Consider the following 20,019-nt stretch of genomic DNA (forward strand, 5'->3'; position numbering starts at 1 on the left):
GAGTTTTAGCTTAGAGGTTTTGAATTTAGTCTTGCAAGATAAAGAGTAACAGTTGTTATTATTTAAAGTGATATGTGCGTTTAAGGGGCTTTGTTGAAGGCTGAAGTTATAACGAATGATACCGCAGTAGCATTGGGCCTGAAAACCCACGCTACTGGTGGCGGGGGAATTGATAAATCTATGTATTAATTGCCGCCAAGAGGCCGCAGTAACTCAGAACTTGTACAGTTCGAGCTACCTTATTTCAGTCCCCTCAACTCTCCCAGGCTGCACCTCTGATCTGTCTGCCTCAGTTTCCCCCAGCTGTTTGGCAGATCCCGACAGGGGAAAAGAGGCCTCTCGATCAGCTACGAGCCACCGAGGGAAGAGAGGGGAACGCGCCCCCCCACCTCTATCGTCTACTTGGGACTTTTTGAACTAAATGTAAAAACCAGTTTGAAGTGTTGTTTCCTGTGGTTTCTGTGAAGGGAGCCTTCAGTTTCAGAGTAAAGACCAGCAGAGGGTTCAATTACATAGTTTATCATATAGGCTAGTGAATAGTGAAGTTCTAGAATTGAAATGAGTTCTATGTTATGTGTTAAGGTGAGTGGAGCAAGAGCACAAGTAGAGTTACCCGCAGTCTGGCTTTAGAAAACTTTGCCAGAAAAGACATTCAGGAACATGGAGAAGGTTTAGAACAGCTGAGGAATAGCGAGATGATCTCTGAGCATTGTAACCCGTGGGGTTTTTGTGAGCGAGGTGTTTGACGTAGAAACAGAGCAGAAAAAAATGGCTAAACTGGTAAAGGAAATCGCTCTTGAATGTCTGCTCGTGGCTTGTAGTTCGCTGGGAAAGGAATTGAATACAAAATTCGAGTTACTCAGAAAAGCCCAGCAAACTTTGGATGAGGGAGGAAGGTTGTTCAGCATTTAACAAATCGGCTACATGTAGTTCAGAGGAGCGGTCAATACTTTTCCAAAAGAAGCAGGAGTTAGAGAAAACATTAGACCGGTCTAGATACCAGGTACAGGAAGCAGGAGAAGAAGCACGTTGTTGGCAGGAGCGAGCGGCTGCCAGATTAAAATCGCTGGGCGGATATAAATCAGACCGAGGTCAGCTGTTGGAAGCAATAGCAGAAGTGTTAGAGGAAGTCAAAGAATCGGTTGGTTCCCATCCCTATTGGCATGGTGGAACCGACGGAGATAGAGAACCCCGCAGGGCCAATCACTAGAAGGAGGCGAGCGAGTTAGTTCAGGCTGATACGGTACCTTTAGGAGCGGAGTCTCAGGAGCTCTGGGAGAGTCAGGAGAGGAAGTTGGTAGTGCGGAAGTGACTAGCAATCTGCAGACAGAAAAAGGAAGTCCCAGGGTGACACCACCGGAGGTAGAGTTGAGTGTCATCATAGAGGAGGCGACTAGTAATGTAGAGGATGAAATGAGCAGAGCAAAGGGGGAGGAGATATCCTCTCCTCTGTTAGTGTCCGCCCCAATAGTGAAGAGGAAGAGAAGTGCCCTGACTGATTGTTCAGGGACTAGAAGATGCGGCGTCACAAGTGACACCAGTAGCTAGTGCTTGTGATGAAGTAATCTCTAGGTTACAACACAAAGAGATACAACAACCAAGGGATGCAATTCCTGCTCCTCCACCCAATGTTACATTGGCACCAGCTAGATCAGGAGACCCAGCCCCTTTGGGTGGACACTTACGGGCATTTGGGTGATCTTCACCATTGCCTAGGTCCCTAGAATTTTGTGGACTCTCTACACCCCGTTAGGATATGCTGGTCTCACCTGGTGTACCAGTAAAACACCCTACTACACCAGATCGTAATGGACGGAGAGATGTCCTGCGTCAGTGTGGAGATGCCTTGAGTGTTGGACGTAGAGGTTTTATGGAAAGTTACTTTGCTCATCCAGAATTATTTCCAGAGGGAAGTTCTGATCGCTCTGATGAGGAAAATGTGGATTTGGGTAGGAGAAGTCAAAACATAGAAATTATAGATACCAGCTCAGATAGAAGCGCAGATCCCGATCCGGAGAGAAGATCCTCGGATTCTAATTCTGATTGCCCTGTAGCAGTTGTTACAGATATTAAGACCCCAGATCTGGTAGCTAAGCAAGTAGGGATGATGGAGGATTCTTCGGTTGCAATGCATGCACAGCGTGTACAAGAAACAGCAAAAGTGTTTGGCTTCCCAAGGGAAGATTGGGTTAAAATCTTACAACTCACAGTGAATCGAGCATTAGGGAGTCCTTTGCCACCTCAGTTTAGGGTAGGAGAGAGATTTTTTAAAGACACAGTAGCCCTACTGGAACACAATCAGCATCCGGGGCAAGCTGGGGTGGCCGTCCTGTCTAACCTAAAGCAGAGACCTCATGAGTCCCCACATCAATTTCACCTGCGGTTAAGGGCAGCATGGCCCAGTCACATGAAAGAGGAAACAGATGAGTCACTGTATGTTAGTTTGTTGGTCAATAACTCTCTTCCCCGTTTGCAGGAAACGGTTAACATGCATATAACTGACGGCACTTCTTTGCAGGAGGCATTAGCCTGACCGGCCAAGGCGTATTCTCAGGGAGGCCCTAAAACAGGAGCCTCTGTTGCAATACTTCAGGAACCACAAGCTGATCCCACCGTGAGGATTGAGGGACCCCCAGGGTTAGGCCGAGGTGTTCCTACATTCCCTAGGAACCAGCGTTGGCAAAATGACCCTAACCCACGTAGTAACCCTGGACCTTCGAGTGGGCGTGCCCCTCGACAGGGTTATGCGTTTGGACCCCAGGTAGGGGCCGGGGACCGTGTTCCTTTCTTTTCAGATGCCGCCTGCAGAGATCCACGTCCCCACCTCCCACAGAGGTGAGGACTCCGCTGTAATGATGCAGCAGACGCTTGAGGCTCAACGAGGGGATATCCGGGAACTCCCAGCACGCGTGAATGAGCTGATGATGGAAGGCCGAGCCCAGCACCCTCGAACTGTCCGGTGGCCTCCGTTGACCCATTGCCTTCTCTCCGGTGGACAGCCTCTCCTCCTCTAGTTGGCTGCCTCCGAAGAGATAGAAGGAAAACCCGGAGATTATTTGTCTGCATACTCTACAAATTCCTCGGCATGACGCCAACCGGCCCCGAGCGTAATCATAGCCCCTTTAGGCAGGGTTGCAAGCGGGAGTATCTGCAGTGGTGGGGGGGGCCGCCCCAGGAATTGTATTATAGATACTGGGGAGCAATTAGCATTATCCATGTCGAGGATCCTAGAGCCTCTTCTCTGACATCAGGGCGTATGAAAACACTTTCAACTTTTGCAAGCAATCAGGTTGTTACCACCCTTCCTATCCCACTGAAGTACAGATAGGTCACCTTAGAAAGGTTCAGACCTTTGCATTGATGAAATTAGCAGAGCCAAGGAATTGCCTATTGGGAACGGATTTCCTGTACAAACAGGGATGTGTTCTTGATTTGGTTAACCCAGGAGTCTCAAACTCAATTTGCCTTAGGGCCAGGGCCAGTCCTCAAATCCTCCCAGCGGGCCAGTAACGTCACTGAAGATGGTGTTCACGCCACCTCCCGGCCCGTTTACCACCCTTTTCCCTCGCTCCCTTGGCCTCATGCTGCTCCAGCTGACTCTGCCCAGCGACTAGTGACGCTGTCTCCATGGCTAACTCTGCCTGGCAACTGGTGATGGTATCCCTGTCCCTCTCCCCCAGCCAATGGGAGCTGCGGAGGGGGCGCCTGCAGTAGACAGCCGTCAGCATGGCTGCATGGGTCTCTCCTCCACGGCTCCGCCAGCAGGGGTAGAGAACCGCTTGCAGGGAGCCAAGCTGCCCGAGGCGAATGCCTAGGGAGAGTCCCAGAGCAGCAGGATGGAGCAATGTTGGGGGGAGGAGCATGTGACTCGCTCCTGCCCGCTCCCCTCCCGGCCCCCCCTTCAGCCGGCAGCCACAAGGGTCGGATGAAAAAACGTTTTTAAAAGTTTCCGCGGGCCGTGGTGGGGAGGTTCTCGGGCCGCAGCTGGCCCGCGGGCTGGGACTTTGAGACCCCTGGCTTAACCAATTGTGTCTTACCGTAGAACTGGCAAAGGATGATTCCCCAGTAACCATACCTCCAGTGGAGGACTCTGAACCTGAGGGGTGTGATCTGAACAAAATAGTGGCTAGTCTGAGTTACAGGCGTTACTTCGCAAGCATGTGGATGCCTTTGCTTAACACAGACAGGATTGTGGGGGCCTGGCAGTCACTACTGTTGTGGAAGGAGGAGAGGTTTCAGCCCAAGGACAGTGTAAAAGTGATTTTGGTACATGGTCAGATTCTGTTATGAATGTTGCTGCAATTCAAAATGGAGTTTAGAAATTCAAGATGGCGCATATGATAGGCAGGGTTTGAACTCCATCTTGGTACCCTTTCTTCACGGCATTTACCCGCCCAAACTCTGTTTTCCTCCCGGAACCTGAGGGACAGAGAACTGGCTGGACCCGGTTGGGAGCAGGGCCTGTCAGAGTGGGCCGCAGGAATGCGCGCCTCAGAGAGCGTAGAAGGGACGGTCAGCGGCGACGCAGGCGCTGTCCACCATCGAGGCAGCCACGTCCAGGTTCTTCGCACGGCATCGGATCAAGACTTCGGCTACTAATGTCTGTCAAGGACTCTGATACGTACCTGACTCCTGTAATCCACCAAAGGATCCAGTGAAGACGGTGCTCTCAGCCCAGATCTGTGATCTCCTGCTTCGGCAGTAGAGAACCAGATCCTCCGATGTCCCAGAGACCCTGAGACGGACCATCCGTTGCCGCTGTCCTCCATCTGCATCCAGAAGAGAGGCAGTAATTGTTTTTCGGGCATTTATTAGTTTAGCCAAGGGACAGTTTAAGGGCCTGGGCTTTATGCCCCCTTGCTGGAATCTCTTTGTGGGTATTTGTAGTGTTCCATAGTGAATCTTCCCCCAGTTGTATCTATCCCTTAATCAATCTTCTTTCTGTTTAAGGTTATAATCTCTCTGTTTTTTATTTCAATGCAACACGGGCGGGAGGCACACAGATTTCTAATTCTCCCAGCTGATCGATGCTGGTAGGAGTTGAACCTGTTGTATATGTCACCTCCTTATTATTCCACACAGAGATTTTGGGGTAACAACAGTATCCTTACCCAGACATAGGAAAGACTGTCAAGTCTTTACTGACACAGGGAGTGCTACATAGATGTACTTCCACTGCCAATTCCCCCATTTGGCCTGCAAAGAAACCAGATGGTTCTTGGCATCTCACAATTGATTACAGACACCTGAACCAGGTCACACCCACTTGTGCCCCTACAGTGGCCAAGATGCCAGATCTAATCAAATGCTTTGATCCAGAGGCTGTGTGATTTACTGTCCTAGACATCAGTAGCAGCGTTTGGACATTACCATTGGCCCGCGCTTCACAGGACCGTTTTGCATTTAGTTTCCAGGGGGTCCAATATTCCTGGACACGTTTACCCCAGGGCTGTAAAAATTCTCCAGCTTTGTTCCATGCGCCTCTGGAAAGGCTTGAGGAGCTCCTGCAGATCCTAAAGGAAGCAGGGCTAACGTGCCATCCGGCCAAGGCCCAGCTAATGGCCAACCTGACAAAGTGGGGTAGAACCCCGGCAGCAGAACGGGGATGCAATCCAAACATTGCCTTTACCACAGGACCCAACGGCTTTCAGATCCCTTTTGGGACCACAGGGATTTCATTCCCAATTTTGCTTCCATTGCAGGTCCCTTGGAGCAACTGTTAAAGAAGAGTGTCCGATGGAAATGGACTGAGCAGCACACGGACGCAGGGTCCCAGCTAAAACAGGCCATGGTCAAGGCTGCGGTGTTGATCACTCCAGATTCTGAGATACCCGGTCGTCTGGAGGCAGCGGTGAGTGCTCATGCGTTAGCGGCTGTGGCCTCACAAGAGCGGCATGGGAAAATCACACCTGTGGCCTATGCCGCACGTTTAATGTCACCAATTGTGAAAAGTACCTATTGGCCACCAGGGGGGCTGTACAACCCTTTTCTTTTCTAATTGGCCTCAGCCTCGTTACCAGTGTTTGACCCAAACAAGGATGTGTACAGGCAATTGGCTGCTGTCCATTCTACATGTAAGCGGGGGAATGGTCCCGCTAGTGTGGGGAACTTTCCTGGCTTCTGCACGACCCCGGTGAAACGGGTTAGCGAAAGGATCTGAGTCCTCGCTCCCACTTCCTTTACCCAAAGCCCTCCCTGCCCTCGAGGGCTCCCCTTCCACTCTCCTGTCTGGCAGAGTCCTCTTAACCCCGACAAGGCTGGGCCCAGGATTCCTGGGGGGCTCGACCCCCAACCTTGTGTGGTCACCTAGGACAGGGGCTAGGGTGTCCCCACTCCGGGGTACTCTCTCTGCACTGGGCACCTCCCTGACCCACGGATCATTTCATACAATTTAAAGCAAATACAATTTATTTAATCAGCAATTAATTTTAAAAAGAATAAGGAAAAATGGGAAAGGTTGAAGGAAACACATCACCCTGCTCTGTGGCCGGGAACATCACAACCAGTGTCTCTGGAACGTCAGGGCAGTTCAGTCTGTTCCTTGTAGGTCCCCGGCTCCTTCTCAGGCCCCGGCTGTGCTGCAGAGACACTGCAGGTTGCACACTTGCTCTGGTGGTGGCCACACACCTCCAGGCTTTGGGTGGTGGGACCCTTCTTCCCAGCGTCGTCCCCGTCGGGTTAAGATCCCCCTCCCAGTCTGGCTTGGCTGGGGGTGTCTTTCTGCACTGGGCCCTTTGCCCAGGGTCTCCCTTGGCTGGCCCCAGTTGCTCACCACACCCGGCTCCAGCCCCAGCTCCACTGTTCTGGCTCCAGCTCCACCCTGCCCCAGGGCGCCGGCTGCTGCTCGGCCTCCAGCCCCCTGGGCGGCTTTTCTGCCCCCCTGGCCGGCCCGGCTCTGCTCCCCAGCTCCGCGTGGGCCCCGGCTCTCCCCTTAGCTCGCCCCCACTCGGTCTGACCCAGGCAATTCCAGCTCACAGGGACCGGGACCCCCTCCCCCCCGCCTCCTGACTCCCTCGTTAGCCTGCCCGCCCTGTCAATCAGACCGACCTGGAGCATTGGCCTCTCCCCATGGTCCTGGGGACTGTCAGTCTCAGGGCCCGATTTCCCACCGACCCTCCCCCTTCCTTTTGGTACTGGGAGCTAGCAACCAGAACACCCCACTGAGTTTTAATAAGGGGACAACAGTTACATATAGGTCCCCTTGGAGACGACATCTATAGGGAACGCATTAACGCCCCTCCCTTGGGGGTCTGGCACACTCCAGCTCAGACCTGGAAAGTACCGCAGGTGGCCCGTTGCTCTGAAAAGGGGCCTCCGTCTATCTGTAGCGTAACGTGTTTGAGACCCACGCTGGTCGGTGTGGACCGCAGGGAAAGAAATGCCTGGTGAGGCTGGCCAAGTGGAAGACTCCGATGGAGAGCGCAACCTAGGCTGGAAATAGCCACTTTTGCACCAACCAAAAGAGGTACAAATATGGTCCCTTGAAGTGTCCTGTCACAGAGCCAAATTTTTGTTTTACTCCAAAGCAACCCACTTTGATAGGCAATCAAGCTATTCCCCCTATTCCCAGTTTTGAAAACCTCACCATTATCCAGTCCAACCCAGCCTATCAGACTTTATCCAAAGTACACCCAGCTTTCTTGTCCACATTCCCCCACTAGGGTTACAGTTAAAGTCATTATTGGCTCGTAAGAAGAACCGCCTCATACAAACTACTAACTATATGGACAAAGCCAAACACGCTCTTACCCAGTTAATGAATGAGGGTCATGAGCCTACAAAGACTCCTGGGAAAACATTTGGGTTAAAAGGATGGGTTATTATCCAAGGACTTGCAACTGGGATTAATTTCCTTGTTTTAGGATGCCTGCAGCATAGAAGATCAGGGTTGGAAGGGACCTCAGGAGGTATCTAGTCTAACCCCCTGTTCAAAGCAGGACCAATCCCCAGACAGATTTTTGCCCCAGATCTCTAAATGGCTCCCTTAAGGATTGAACTCACAACCCTATGGTTAGCAGGCCAATGTGCAAACCACTGAACTATCTAACGAGCCCAAGCAGAGACCTATCTGGGCACCAGATGTTAAGGATAATGAATATGTATATGTGGCGCCCATTCCAGAAACGTGCCAGGGTCCAGAAAACCATCTTTATAATCACCTTCCTCCACCCCGACCGAGGGGAAATGGCATTAAAACTGTCCCCACAGATACTTAACCACCTGCATCCATACCTATGGGACGGGGTTCTTTGTTGCAAACCACCCCGTCAAAGGGGGGCATGTAGCCTATAGGATTAACCTGCTTGCTTGCCTAGATCTATCTTTTCTTATCGTTTACGTATTTGGTTTATTGTAACAGGTTTATAGATTTATATTAAAGTGAGTTCGGCTGTAATGCAAGGGACCTACAGGCCAGACCCTGTACGTTGAGTTCAGGCCTTTCCCCCAGATAGATAGATAACGGTAGAACGGCTTAGGAGGTTTCCAAGTCTGTACCCTCAGACTTAACAGGTGCACCACCAGGAAAGAACCGAAATAACTGGGAGAACATATGTGTGTGTATGATCGAATGTCATGAATATGTATGTACATGTCATCAATACGCACAAACAGACCAGCCTGTGGAGTACGTGACCCTCACATTTCTGTGGGTGAGAAACGAAGGTTGGGCCTAGAAGGAGGGTCCAGGCGCCTGCCCATACGAAGGGCCTGGCCTGGAAGCCTTTGCTTGTTCCGAGGGGACTGGGCTAAGCTTGGTTTCCCTAAGCCTTTGTGGATTAGGTTTTCATTTTGAGTTTGTTAGTTAAGTAAACTCGAAGTTTTTTCCGATTGCTCTTAGCTCCAGCTTCTTCTAAGCTCTGCCCCTCTCACTCAAGAGTTGAGGAACCTGAACCGCTGAGCTGAGTCTGGTCCTGTGTCTCTCCCATCAGGTTATCAGGGGAGGGGGTGAGTATGTGAACCAAAGCTATGTAGCCTATAACCCCATCGGGATCTTTTGACTAGCAGCAATACAATTGTAACTGTGCAACGCTGATTATTTTACCATTGAATTACCATTTAGATACTTCATTTCTCTTAATAAAAAGTCTTTAAGGATCTATCGGTCTCAGTGGGAGCTTCCTGTCATCCCCCCGAGGGCCCTTTGTAAACGATGTGGAGCCTGATTTGGGACAAGAACCTTATTATCTTCTAATCAAACAGACTGGCCAGCCTAAAACCCACTATCCAAATTCATATTATTAACCTCCTAAATCAGGCAACGCCTGGCACCACGACGGCTGGTTTAACTGCTCAGCTGGGGGGGTTAAACCTGCTCCCCATTGGGGGCCCATCTCCTAACTGGCCCTGCCCAGAGCCCATTCCCCTCCCCTTTGTCCACCCCACCCTCCCCTCCCCTCCAGTGCTCGGTTGTCCCAGCCATGTCCTGGCTCTGAGAGGCTCAGGGCTGTGCTGGCAAGTGTGTGTCTCATGGCCCAGACCCCCCACCCCCCGCGCCCGCACTTTGTCTGGCTCGGCCCCCCAGGGCTGCAGCTGGCAGAGCAGGCAGGCAACGCGCCTTTCACTTTCATTTCTCCCCAACTGCTGCTTCCTCCCCGCAACAGCTGCATGTGTGTGTACGTGTCTGTGTGTGTATACACCTCTGTGTGTGCACGTGTGTGCGTGCGTACACCTCTGTGTGTGCATGCATGTTTGTGTGTGTGTACACCTCTGTGTGCACGCGTGTGTGTGTGCGTACACCTCTGTGTGTGCATGTGTGTGTGCGTACACCTCGGTGTGTGCATGTGTGTGTGCGTACACCTCTGTGTGTGCACGCGTGTGTGTGTGCGTACACCTCTGTGTGTGCACGTGTGTGTGTGTGCGTACACCTCTGTGTGTGCATGCATGTTTGTGTGTGTGTACACCTCTGTGTGCACGCGTGTGTGTGTGCGTACACCTCGGTGTGTGCATGTGTGTGTGCGTACACCTCTGTGTGTGCACGCGTGTGTGTGTGCGTACACCTCTGTGTGTGCACGTGTGTGTGTGTGCGTACACCTCTGTGTGTGCATGCATGTTTGTGTGTGTGTACACCTCTGTGTGCACGCGTGTGTGTGTGCGTACACCTCTGTGTGTGCATGTGTGTGTGCGTACACCTCGGTGTGTGCATGTGTGTGTGCGTACACCTCTGTGTGTGCACGCGTGTGTTTGTGTGTACGTGTCTGTGTGTGCCGGGCCCAGCTCCCTGCTAGCCTGGGAGGGAGTGTGCCAGCAAACGCTCTGTGTGGTTCTGGATCTCACCCGAGCCGCTGGATGCCTTTTAGCACCTTCATGGCAATGCCCTTGGACGCTGAGTTTGGGCTCGGAGCTAATGCCCTGCTCTAGCCCCCAGGTAGCTCCCCCTCCCCATAGCGCCCCTGGGAGCCAGGGCAGGGCTGTATCCCACTACTGCCCAGCGACTTGGCCCAGGCCACCCAGGAAGCTCTGGCAGAGACGGGAACTGAACCTGTCCTGAGGCCCAGGTTAGTGCTCTAACCACTAGGTTGTTCTGCTAGACAACCCTTCCTGGGTGCAGTGACTTCCCCCACCACTGAGATGCATCCACCTCTGAGCTGGAACGTGGCAGCTGTTTGCAAGCAGCACCGTGACGCTGCCCAAAGGCGCAGGGCAGGGAGTGAAACACACTGGGTGAATCCGCTCTTGCTGCAGTGGCCAGACTCTATGGACGCAGCCCTCTGCCTGGCGTGAGCCCTCCTGCCCCCGCTGGGCAGCCGCCGCTTTCTGCACTAGTCACGGGGGGTCTCGCCAGACTCCCAGGACAGGTGCCAGTCCCCCGGGAGAAGGGGCAGCGCGGGTGGCACGGGAGGGATGGAGTGGGGCGGGGGGCAGCTGTACCGGGGGCCATGAGCACCGTGCGTTCAGTCTAACCAGGACCCGGGCAGGGCGTGAGCCACACAAGGGGGCTGTTGAGTTTTACAATCTCTCAGGGATGGGCTGCAGCTGCCCTGTGCCACCACTAGGGGGTGCTGCTGGTGCGTACAGTGCGGTGTGGTGGCGAAAAGCGACTGAGCTGGGGGGGGGGGCGGGGGGGCTTATTCTGGGCTCTGCCAGTGACCTTGGACAAGTACCTGCGCCGCTCCGTGCCTCAGTTTCCCCTGATGCCCCTTCTTTAGTTAGATTGTGAGTCCTGTGAAGCAGGGACTGTCCCGCACGGTGCGTCTCTGCAGCGCCCAGCACAACATGACCCTGCTCCAGTGCCCGGCGCGATGGGACCCTGATCTCGGTGGGGGTCTGTGCAGTGCCCGGCGCGAGGGGGCCCTGATCTCGGCCAGGGTCCAGGCAGCGCCTGGCGCGAGGGGTCCCGGATCTCGGCTATGGGCTCTGTGTAATGCGAGCAGTTTAAGGGTCACGCTTGCGCGGGTGCCAGGAGTACTGTTCTGATCAGCTCCGGCCACCCGCCCCAGTAACCGCACAGAGAGCTGCTGGGTCACGCTGACAATATTTATATCCTTTATTTGCACCAGCAGGACCAGCCCCCTTGGCGCTTTACAGCCTCGTTCTCGTTAGCCGGCCCGCGCTCGGTTCTCCGTGATTTTAGCTCCTGGCTCGACCCGGGTGACCAGCTCCCCAGTCGGCAAAGCTCCCGTCGCCCCAGGCCTCGGCGCTGCTTCTGATTCGCAGTGCGGCAGCTGCCTGGCGCCCGGGGCTCCAGGGCGTCGCTGCCCGGGCCTCTGCCTTGCAGCTTGTGCCGTTACTTACCCCAGTGCAAACTGGGCGTAACCTGGCGGGACGCCGGTGGGGCTGGGCCAGGGCTCTGAGCTGCCGGGCGGGTGAGTCGGACTCCCTGCTCAGGGCTGTCAGAGGGGGCTAGGGAGGGAATTTCCCCCCAGGGCAGCCTGGCGGGAACCCTGGGGGCTTTGCCACCTTCCTCTGCAGCGTGGGGCCTGGATCACCCCAGCACAGGGCCCCTGATCAGTTCCCTGCATGGCAGATCTCCAGGGCTGGTCTCTCCTGTTCTCTGCCCCGGGCCTGACCTGCTGGGCTCAGCACAGGGGTGACGCGCTGAAAGGCTGAACTGTCCCAGGGACTCAGCCCCCTCCCTTGGGGGGGATTCCCCAGAGACAGCCCCCAGCGAGTCGCCCCAAGAACAGCCGGCTTGGCCAGAGAGCTCCTTGGTGCCCCCCCAACGCGTCGGGCTCTGCTGGCAATCCCGGCCCCGAGACACACTCTGCAAAGACCACCGGCCCTTTAACTCTGACGCCTCCGGGGCCAGCTGCTCCCCAGCCCCCCGCGGGGTCGGAAAAGTCCCGAAGGGGAATTTCCCACCGTTTGCCTGTAACATACGAACAGTTCCCTTCGCCCCCTGCCCGAGTCTCTCCCTTACGCTCTCTTCGCACAGACTGGGGGCTTTCGCTTCCAGTTATTAACGTCATTGACCCCCCGCCCATACCGGGCCGTGGAGCTCAGACCCTGGTCCCTGCCATGCCGCGCCCGGCTCAGCCCCACAGGCGGGGGAGACCTGGTATCCCTGAGTCCGCTCCATGGCTGGGGATACGGTGGAGGGGGGACGTAGCGTCTTGCGATTCAGCTGATCCGAGTAACAGACCCCACGGTCCGTCTCCATTGCACAGACCCGGCGATCCCAAAGCCCGTCTGGTTAGTGTCGAACCATTTTCACAGTGATCCCGTGGGTCCGTCGCACGTGCCCCGGGCGGCCGCCTCCCCAGCTGGGGCAGAGCTGGTGTGCGGCTCGGAGGCACCTTCCCCATCGCTAGGAGAAGTGGTTAGAGGCGGCCGTTAACGCCGTTCCCCTCCCGGCACAACTGTTCCGACTTTAGTGTTACAGGCGTTTCCTGCTGGGCCTGGGGTCTCCCAGCCACCTGCTTCCCCAGCGGGGCAGAGCTCAGCTGCAGCCAGACGTCCCTCCGGCCAAGGACACGGGAGATTCCAGCCCTGGACGTCCTGGGGGTGTCTGCCCCGCTCCGGAGGCCTCCCTCCCTCTGATCCTTGCTCTCCGGAGAGCAGCTGGTGTGCGCATGGGAGGGCCCCGGGCTGCCAGCGCAGAGGCCATGAACCCCCAGGCTCTTGGCATTGCCCAGCATCCCGAGGGTTAACGGGGGCTCCCCGGGGGCGAAGGGGTAAAGCAGCAGCGAGGAGCCCCAGGGCTCCGGGTCCTGCACTCCAGGCCTAGACGCTGTGCTCCAGTTCAGCTGTGTTCTGTGTGGCCCCGTTCAGGCTCATCTGTTCGGCCGGCTTGCCCTGCTTGGCCTGCTTGGCCTGCTGCTGTTTGAGCCGGTATTTTCGGATTCTCGTGGAGCGGTAGTACATGTAGCCCCCCACGCCTAGTCCGGTCAGAGCAGCAGCCGCACCTACCAGCCCCAGTGCCAACAGCAGGATGTTGAGATCTGTTAAAGAAGGAGCGAGGTTGAGGAGGGCTAAGAGCTGGTTCAGACTCATGGGTAGGGCAGAGGACTGGGACTCAGGACACCTGGGTTCTACTCCCCTCAGCCACTGGCCTTGGGCAAGTACCTCACCCGCTCAGTGCCTCAGTTTCCCCTTCCACTCTGCCTGGTTAGATGGTGAGCTCTCTGGGGCAGGGACTGTCACGCCGCGTCTGGGCAGCACCCGGCGCGACGGGGCCCTGATCTCGGCTGGGGTCTGGGCAGCGCCCGGTGCGACGGGCCCCTGATCTCGGTTGGGGTCTGAGCAGCGTCTGGCGCAATGGGGCCCTGATCGCGGCTGGGATCTGGGCAGCGCCCGGTGCGACGGGGCCCTGATCTCGGTTGGTGTTCTGTCATATTACACATAATTAGTAGGAGGACGAGTTGGGACAGAGATGAACCTAAAAACCGCCAGGCTGCAGGACTTTGCCAGTCTGACCTCCAGCAGGACGCCAGGCCAGAGAATGGCAGCCCAGATCCCTGTACTGAGCCCCCGCGGCTTTGGGGGGTGTTTGGGCTCCTAAATCCCATGGAAAGTCAATGGGATTTTACCTGAGACCCATTAACTTGTGCTCCTAAATCCCTTTGTCGCATTTGCATGCCACCCTCCAAGTCGCCTGCTGGAGGATCCACCAAAGGCCACTTACATTCCACCTGGACGGTCACATCCCGGCTGGCCGAGCCGTGCGCGTTGGATGCTTTGCAGTGGTAGGTCCCGGCGTCCTCTCTCCTGACCTGCCGCTGCACCCCGATGCTGGCAGATACCCCGCCCTTCGTGCACACCACGGCTGGCGCTGGGTTCCCCTGGGCCAGGCAGGAGAAGGTTTGCTCTGTCCCCTCCTTCCAGATCCACTCCCTGGGGCAGCCGGAGTCGTCCATCCTGGGCCCGTCTGGAAGCGAGAGGGGGCGGTTGGTTACGCTGCCCAGGGCCCTGTAGCCCCATTTCCTGCCCGCCCCTGGGGCTGCTGCCAAGGACGGCGGCTCTCCCCTGCCACAGGCGCCTCCTCGCTAGGCTCCCCTCATTGCCCTGCCTGGCGCCAGCAGGCCTTGCCCTGGGGCAGCACGGGGGGCCCGGCGTGCAAGGCAACGGCCTGGACTTGGGAGGTCTGGGGTCAAGCCCTGTCTCTGCCATGGCCGCCCGGTGTGACCTGGATCTGAGCCAAAACCTGATAAAGTCATGAGAAGGCCTCAGGTTCCCCATCTGTAAAATGGGGCCAGGGGTTCCTCCTGTCTCATTAGCCTGGGAACATTCCCTGGGGCAGGACTGTATCTGGGCAGCACCCGGCGCGACGGGGCCCTGATCTCGGCAGGGGTCTGGGCAGCACCCGGCACGACGGGGCCCTGATTTCGGGTGGGGTCTGTGCAGCGCCCGGAGCAACGGGGCCCTGATCTCGGCTGGGGTCTGGGCAGCACCCGGCGCGACGGGGCCCTGATCTCGGCTGGGGTCTGGGCAGCACCCGGCGCGACGGGGCCCTGATCTCGGCTGGGGTCTGGGCACCGCCAGGCGCGACGGGGCCCTGATCTCGGCAGGGGTCTGGGCAGCACCCGGCACGACGGGGCCCTGATTTCGGGTGGGGTCTGGGCACCGCCCGGCGCGACGGGGCCCTGATCTCAGGTGGGGTCTGTGCAGCACCCGGTATGACGGGGCCCTGATCTCGGCTGGGGTCTGGGCACCGCCCGGCGCGACGGGGCCCTGATCTCAGCTGGGGTCTGGGCAGCGCCCGGCGCGACGGGGCCCTGATCTCAGCTGGGGTCTGGGCAGCGCCCGGCGCGACGGGGCCCTGATCTCAGCTGGGGTCTGGGCAGCGCCCGGCATGACGGGGCCCTGATCTTGGCTGGGGTCTGGGCACCACCCGGCATGACGGGGCCCTGATCTCGGGTGGGGTCTGGGCAGCACCCGGCGCGACGGGGCCCTGATCTCGGCTGGGGTCTGGGCACCACCCGGCATGACGGGGCCCTGATACGCTAATGCTAAGAACTGATTGGACCCAGTGCATTTCTCTGGCCGCTTCTGCACAGGAATGGCCGCCCCAGGTCGCAGGCACAAGAGAGTCACTGTCCCAGCCGAAAGAAGAATTAGAGACTAACACATTTATTAGAGCATAAGCTTTTGTGGGCTACAGCCCACTTCTTCGGATGCATGTAGTGGAAAATACAGAAGGAAGATCTATATAATAATATATATATACAGAGAGAACATGAAACAATGGGTGTTACCATACAGGTTATAAGGAGAGTGATCAGTTAAGGTGAGCTGTTGTCAGCAGGAGAGAAAAATAACTGTTTGTGGTGGTAATGAAAATGGCCCATTTCCAGCACTTGACAAGGAGATATAAGGAACAAAGTAAAACTATTTCCCCATGCTTATCTCACCCCCCGCCCCCCAGTTCTTTATATCTCCTTGTCAAGTGCTGGAAATGGGCCATTTTCATTACCACCACAAACAGTTCTTTTTCTCTCCTGCTGACAACAGCTCACCTTAACTGATCACTCTCCTTATAACATGTATGGTAACACCCATCGTTTCATGTTCTCTGTGTATATATTTAGATCTAGATCTTCCTTCTGTATTTTCCACTCCATGCATCTGATGAAGTGGGCTGTAACCCATGAAAGCTTATGCTCTAATAAATGTGTGAGTCTCGAAGGTGCCACAAGTACTCCTGTTCTTTCTGCAGATACAGACTAACACGGCTGCGACTCTGAAACCTGTCCCAGCCGAGTGCGTCGGAAGAAAAGCTTGTGGGAGTGGAGTGGGAGGATGGGCCAGGAGCCCTGGGTTCGAGTCCTTGGGTGAGGGTCTGGGGGCTCAGCTGCCAGCTGTGAAAAGGGGGCGTTGCTTCCTGACTGCAGGGGGCTGTGACGGAGCAGGGAGCGGGCGGATTTGACCTGGGAATGTTGCAGGGGGGTTACATTGGGGATGGGAAGGAAGCTACCTGAGCCAGGATGGGGGGGTGGGAGAAGTGACACCTGCCCGGGAGACTGGACAAAGGAGAGGAGGAGCAGAGGGGAGGGGGAGAGAGCTGCTGGAGGAGTGGTTAGTGTCAGTTTGGTGCTGGGTGGTGCAACGCAGGGAACCCCAAGCTGGGGTCTAAGCTCCCGGCGCTCCCCAAGAGGATTTGATTGAGGGGTCCCAGTTGTACCTACAAGCTCTGCTGTAGACTGCGATCCTACTGTCCACTAACCCTTCCATTTTACTGGCTGGCTGAGAGTCCCGGTGAATCCCAGGAAGAGGGGTGCTGGGCCCTGACTCCCCACACTCCGTGACAGGGGTGAGCGTAGAGCGTGGCCGGTGGGGCCGGGGCTGGAGCAGCACCTAAGACGGAGCCGCGGCCCCTCTACTCACAGAGGACAGTGAGTCTGGCAGACGTGCGTTTCACGGCGGGGATGCCGGAGTCAGGCCTTGCTTCACACGTGAACTCCCTCCCGTTGTCTTCCTCGCCAGCCGTCAGATGGAGCTGCGCAAGGGGCTGGGCGGGGGCGCTGGAGACCAGGAGTCGCTCGGCGTCTCTGAGCTGGAGCAGGACGCCCGGGGGGTCGGCCTCAGGAGAACGGCACGTAACGGTCACGCTGCTGTTAACGAGGGTCCGGGACTCGGTTACCTCCAGGACGGGCTCAGGGAGACCTGCAAAGGACCGCGACAGAGCTGCTGTTTGGCCCGGGCTGCCGATCCCCGTCCGAGGGGGAGCACACCGGCTCCCCGGCAGGACGCTTCGCTCGAGACCGGGCGGGTGAGATAGTCGAAGCCAGCTCGGGACTGGACACACCTGGCCCGTTCAAGTTAACGCCCAGACCCCGAAGGGAGTTAGGCCCAGATCCCATGGGAGTTAGGCACCTAAGTACCTTTGAGTACCTGGGCCCAAATTCCTCCCACAGGTTGCTCCACGCATGGACTGGTACCTAAATCCCCATGGCTCCCCCGCCTCTCCCCTCCAGCTCCGGCAGGTGAGGGCTCCGTTCTCTGGCAGCTCCCGCTCCTCATGCCCTGCATCAGGGTACGAACCTGCCTCTCCCTAGCGGGGCAGGCCGGGCCAGGGGCAGACTGACCCCGGTCTCCGCATGGCGGGGGGCGGCTCGGTGGCCTTGCCCGCTCCCTTCCAGCCCAGCGCGGCTCTGACTCTCTGGAGCCGCTGGGAGGAATTCCCTTGCCTGGGCTATGCAGCCGCTCGGCCGCGATGACAGACGGGTTTGTTGGGAGCACCCCGGCTCATGGGAGCGCCTGTGTGGGAGGGGAGCCAGGTCAGAGCCCCACAGAGGGGTGTCGGGGGACGAGTCCCAGGCCAGGCTAGGACTGGGCGTGGGAGCAGGGAGGGGATCTGGTGCGGGGGGGACCCGTGGGAAATCGGGCCGGGGGGGCTGAGTTCTGCTCTGGGCTTGGAGAGAGTTTCAGCCTGAAAACTCAGATGGAAAGTCCACGGGGAGGAACCGACGTGAACTGAAAGCAGCCCCCGCGGGAGCTGAACCCACAGAGATCTGCCCAGCCTCTGCGCCAGCCTGGCCCACAGTGCCGACATCCCCCGCTGAGCCCCCGAGCCCCCGAAATCCGGGCAGGCCGGGAGCCCCCCAGACACTCACGGTAAACGAGAACGCTCTGCCCTGCGGATCTGGACACGGGCCCCACGGACACGGTGCAGTTCAGCTGGTACTGTCCCGGGGACGGGGACCAAACCTCGCCCTGGGCAGTGGCCGTGTCGCCCGACGTGGTGACGGTGAAGTTCAGGCTCTCTCCCCCAAAGGACAGGTTGAACCAGGCCTCTCCCGCGACGGGGAAGACCCCGGCCACCCTACAGCGGGCGGTCGCCCTGGTGCCCACCTCGATATAGAGGGAGGTTCGGAGCTGGGGCTCCTCTGGGAGATCTGCAGCGGGCGAGAAAAACCACCGTGGGGCATGAGGGAAACATCAGCAAAGGGAGCCCCTTAGGACGCTGTGAAGAACTGGGACTGTTCGTAATGTGGTCTGTGAATGCTGAGTGGGGAGGTTGGCTGGGACGGTCTGCAGGGGGGGATGGGAGACTGGCCTTGAGGGAGGATACCTGAGCATGTAACCTGAGAACCCAGGAGGGGGCTGGGGCCAGGTGACACCTCTGCCCGGGAAATGGACAAAGGCTGGGGGAGGAGCCGGGGGGAGGCTGAGTGAGACACTGGAGGGGGTTAGAGTTTTGGAGCTGGCTGGTGAAATGGAGGGGGCCCCAGACAGGGCTCTGCCCCCCAACGGGGCTGTGTGTCCCTGGCGCCCCTAGATGGACCAAACTAAGGGGGTCCTGATGTCTGTACCTGCAAGACCTGTCTTGGGCCGTGTTCCTATCGTCTAAATAAACCTTCTGCGTTACTGGCTGGCTGAGAGTCATGGTGAATCGCAGGAAGCCGGGGGTGCAGGATCTTGTGTCCCCCCACACTCCGTGACAGACCCAGCGAGGAAATCCAGAGACGCGGCGACAACCGGGGCTAAGATGCAGTTTGCTCCCGTTCTAACTACCAACCTGTTTATCCAGCCCCGTGCTGTCCCACCCCAGTCCTCTAGCCCCATCTCGAGTCTCTCTATCTCCTCACTGTCCCCTGCAGCTGTCTGTCCATCCCCTGCCCAGACTGCACCCCTCTATCTTCCTATCCAGCCCCAAACCGCACACACACACTCCTCCCTCCATCCCCATACCCTGCCCCCAGCTGATGGACCCATCACTGCCCTTCCTGGCCCCGTTCCACACCCTGCTGTCACCAAAGCCCCGTAGCAGCCCTGAGAGCGCTCTGCCCTCCTCTGCTCCCGCCAGGCCAGGCCCCAAAGGGGACGAGGCACCTGGAGGGGAAGGTTGAAAAAGGGGAAGAAACCGTCACCCCGAAGGGGAAGCAGGAGCCTGACGCCGCACGAGGCCCAGTCCCACAGCGACTGAGTGCTGTGGGGGTGAGACAACCCACCCCCTAGGGACCCTCCCTCTGACGGGTGGGTAGGGGGCCCCACCCTGGGCTCAGACAGTACCTTGGCTCCCACCCCCAGCACTTTGGCCATGTGACTACCCGTCCCCCCTCTATGTAGGGCATGGGAGATGGGTGGCATCCCTTTAAATCGCTGTGACCCCTCCACGGGCGCTCACCGTGTTCTGCGTGTCGGAAGCCAGCCCCAGCTGGGCCTGGTGGGGCTGGGGGGACTCGCAAACAGGGGGCTGGGACCTCACGCAGTAGTTGTGTAAAGAACAGGAGACGCATCAGTCTGCGTTAGGGGAGCTCCCAAAGGGGTCGCCCGGGACATCTCGGCCACCTGGGAGAACAGATCTCAGCCCCCAACCTGGGACCGGCATCGACAGGCCCAGGACAGCAGGGAATCCATCCTGGCCAGGGAGCATTTGGTGCCCGTTTGGGGGGGGGTGAATGTCAGCAGGGGTGCAGGGAGCGGGGCCGTCAGGCAAAGCCCCTGTGTCCCCTGAACTTCCAGCCCCCGGAGTGGTGTATCTGGCACACAAAACGTGTCTCTGGTGCACGGAGTGGTGTGTCTGGCACACAAAGCGTGTCTCTGGTGCCCAGAGCTGTGTCTCTGGTGCATGGAACCGTGTGTCTGGCACATGGAGCAGTGTCTCTGGTGAACAGAACGGTGTGTATGGCGCACGGAGCA

The 20,019-nt window shown here is 57.4% G+C and overlaps 1 protein-coding gene across 1 annotated transcript in view; it reads right to left on the bottom strand.

Annotated features, from left to right (window-relative positions):
- Positions 1-20,019, bottom strand: part of LOC128828387 (intercellular adhesion molecule 5-like) — a 33,579-nt gene that overhangs the window by 10,108 nt on the left and 3,452 nt on the right. The window contains exons 4-6 of the mRNA XM_054013046.1: positions 17,991-18,272; positions 16,762-17,040; positions 14,063-14,305 (exon numbers count right to left, since the gene is read on the bottom strand). Coding sequence (XP_053869021.1) covers positions 14,063-14,305; positions 16,762-17,040; positions 17,991-18,272 — 804 coding nt within the window. The remainder of the gene's footprint in view (positions 1-14,062; positions 14,306-16,761; positions 17,041-17,990; positions 18,273-20,019) is intronic.

Source organism: Malaclemys terrapin, chromosome 23 (assembly GCF_027887155.1).
Source record: "Malaclemys terrapin pileata isolate rMalTer1 chromosome 23, rMalTer1.hap1, whole genome shotgun sequence".
Lineage (NCBI taxonomy): Eukaryota > Metazoa > Chordata > Testudines > Emydidae > Malaclemys > Malaclemys terrapin.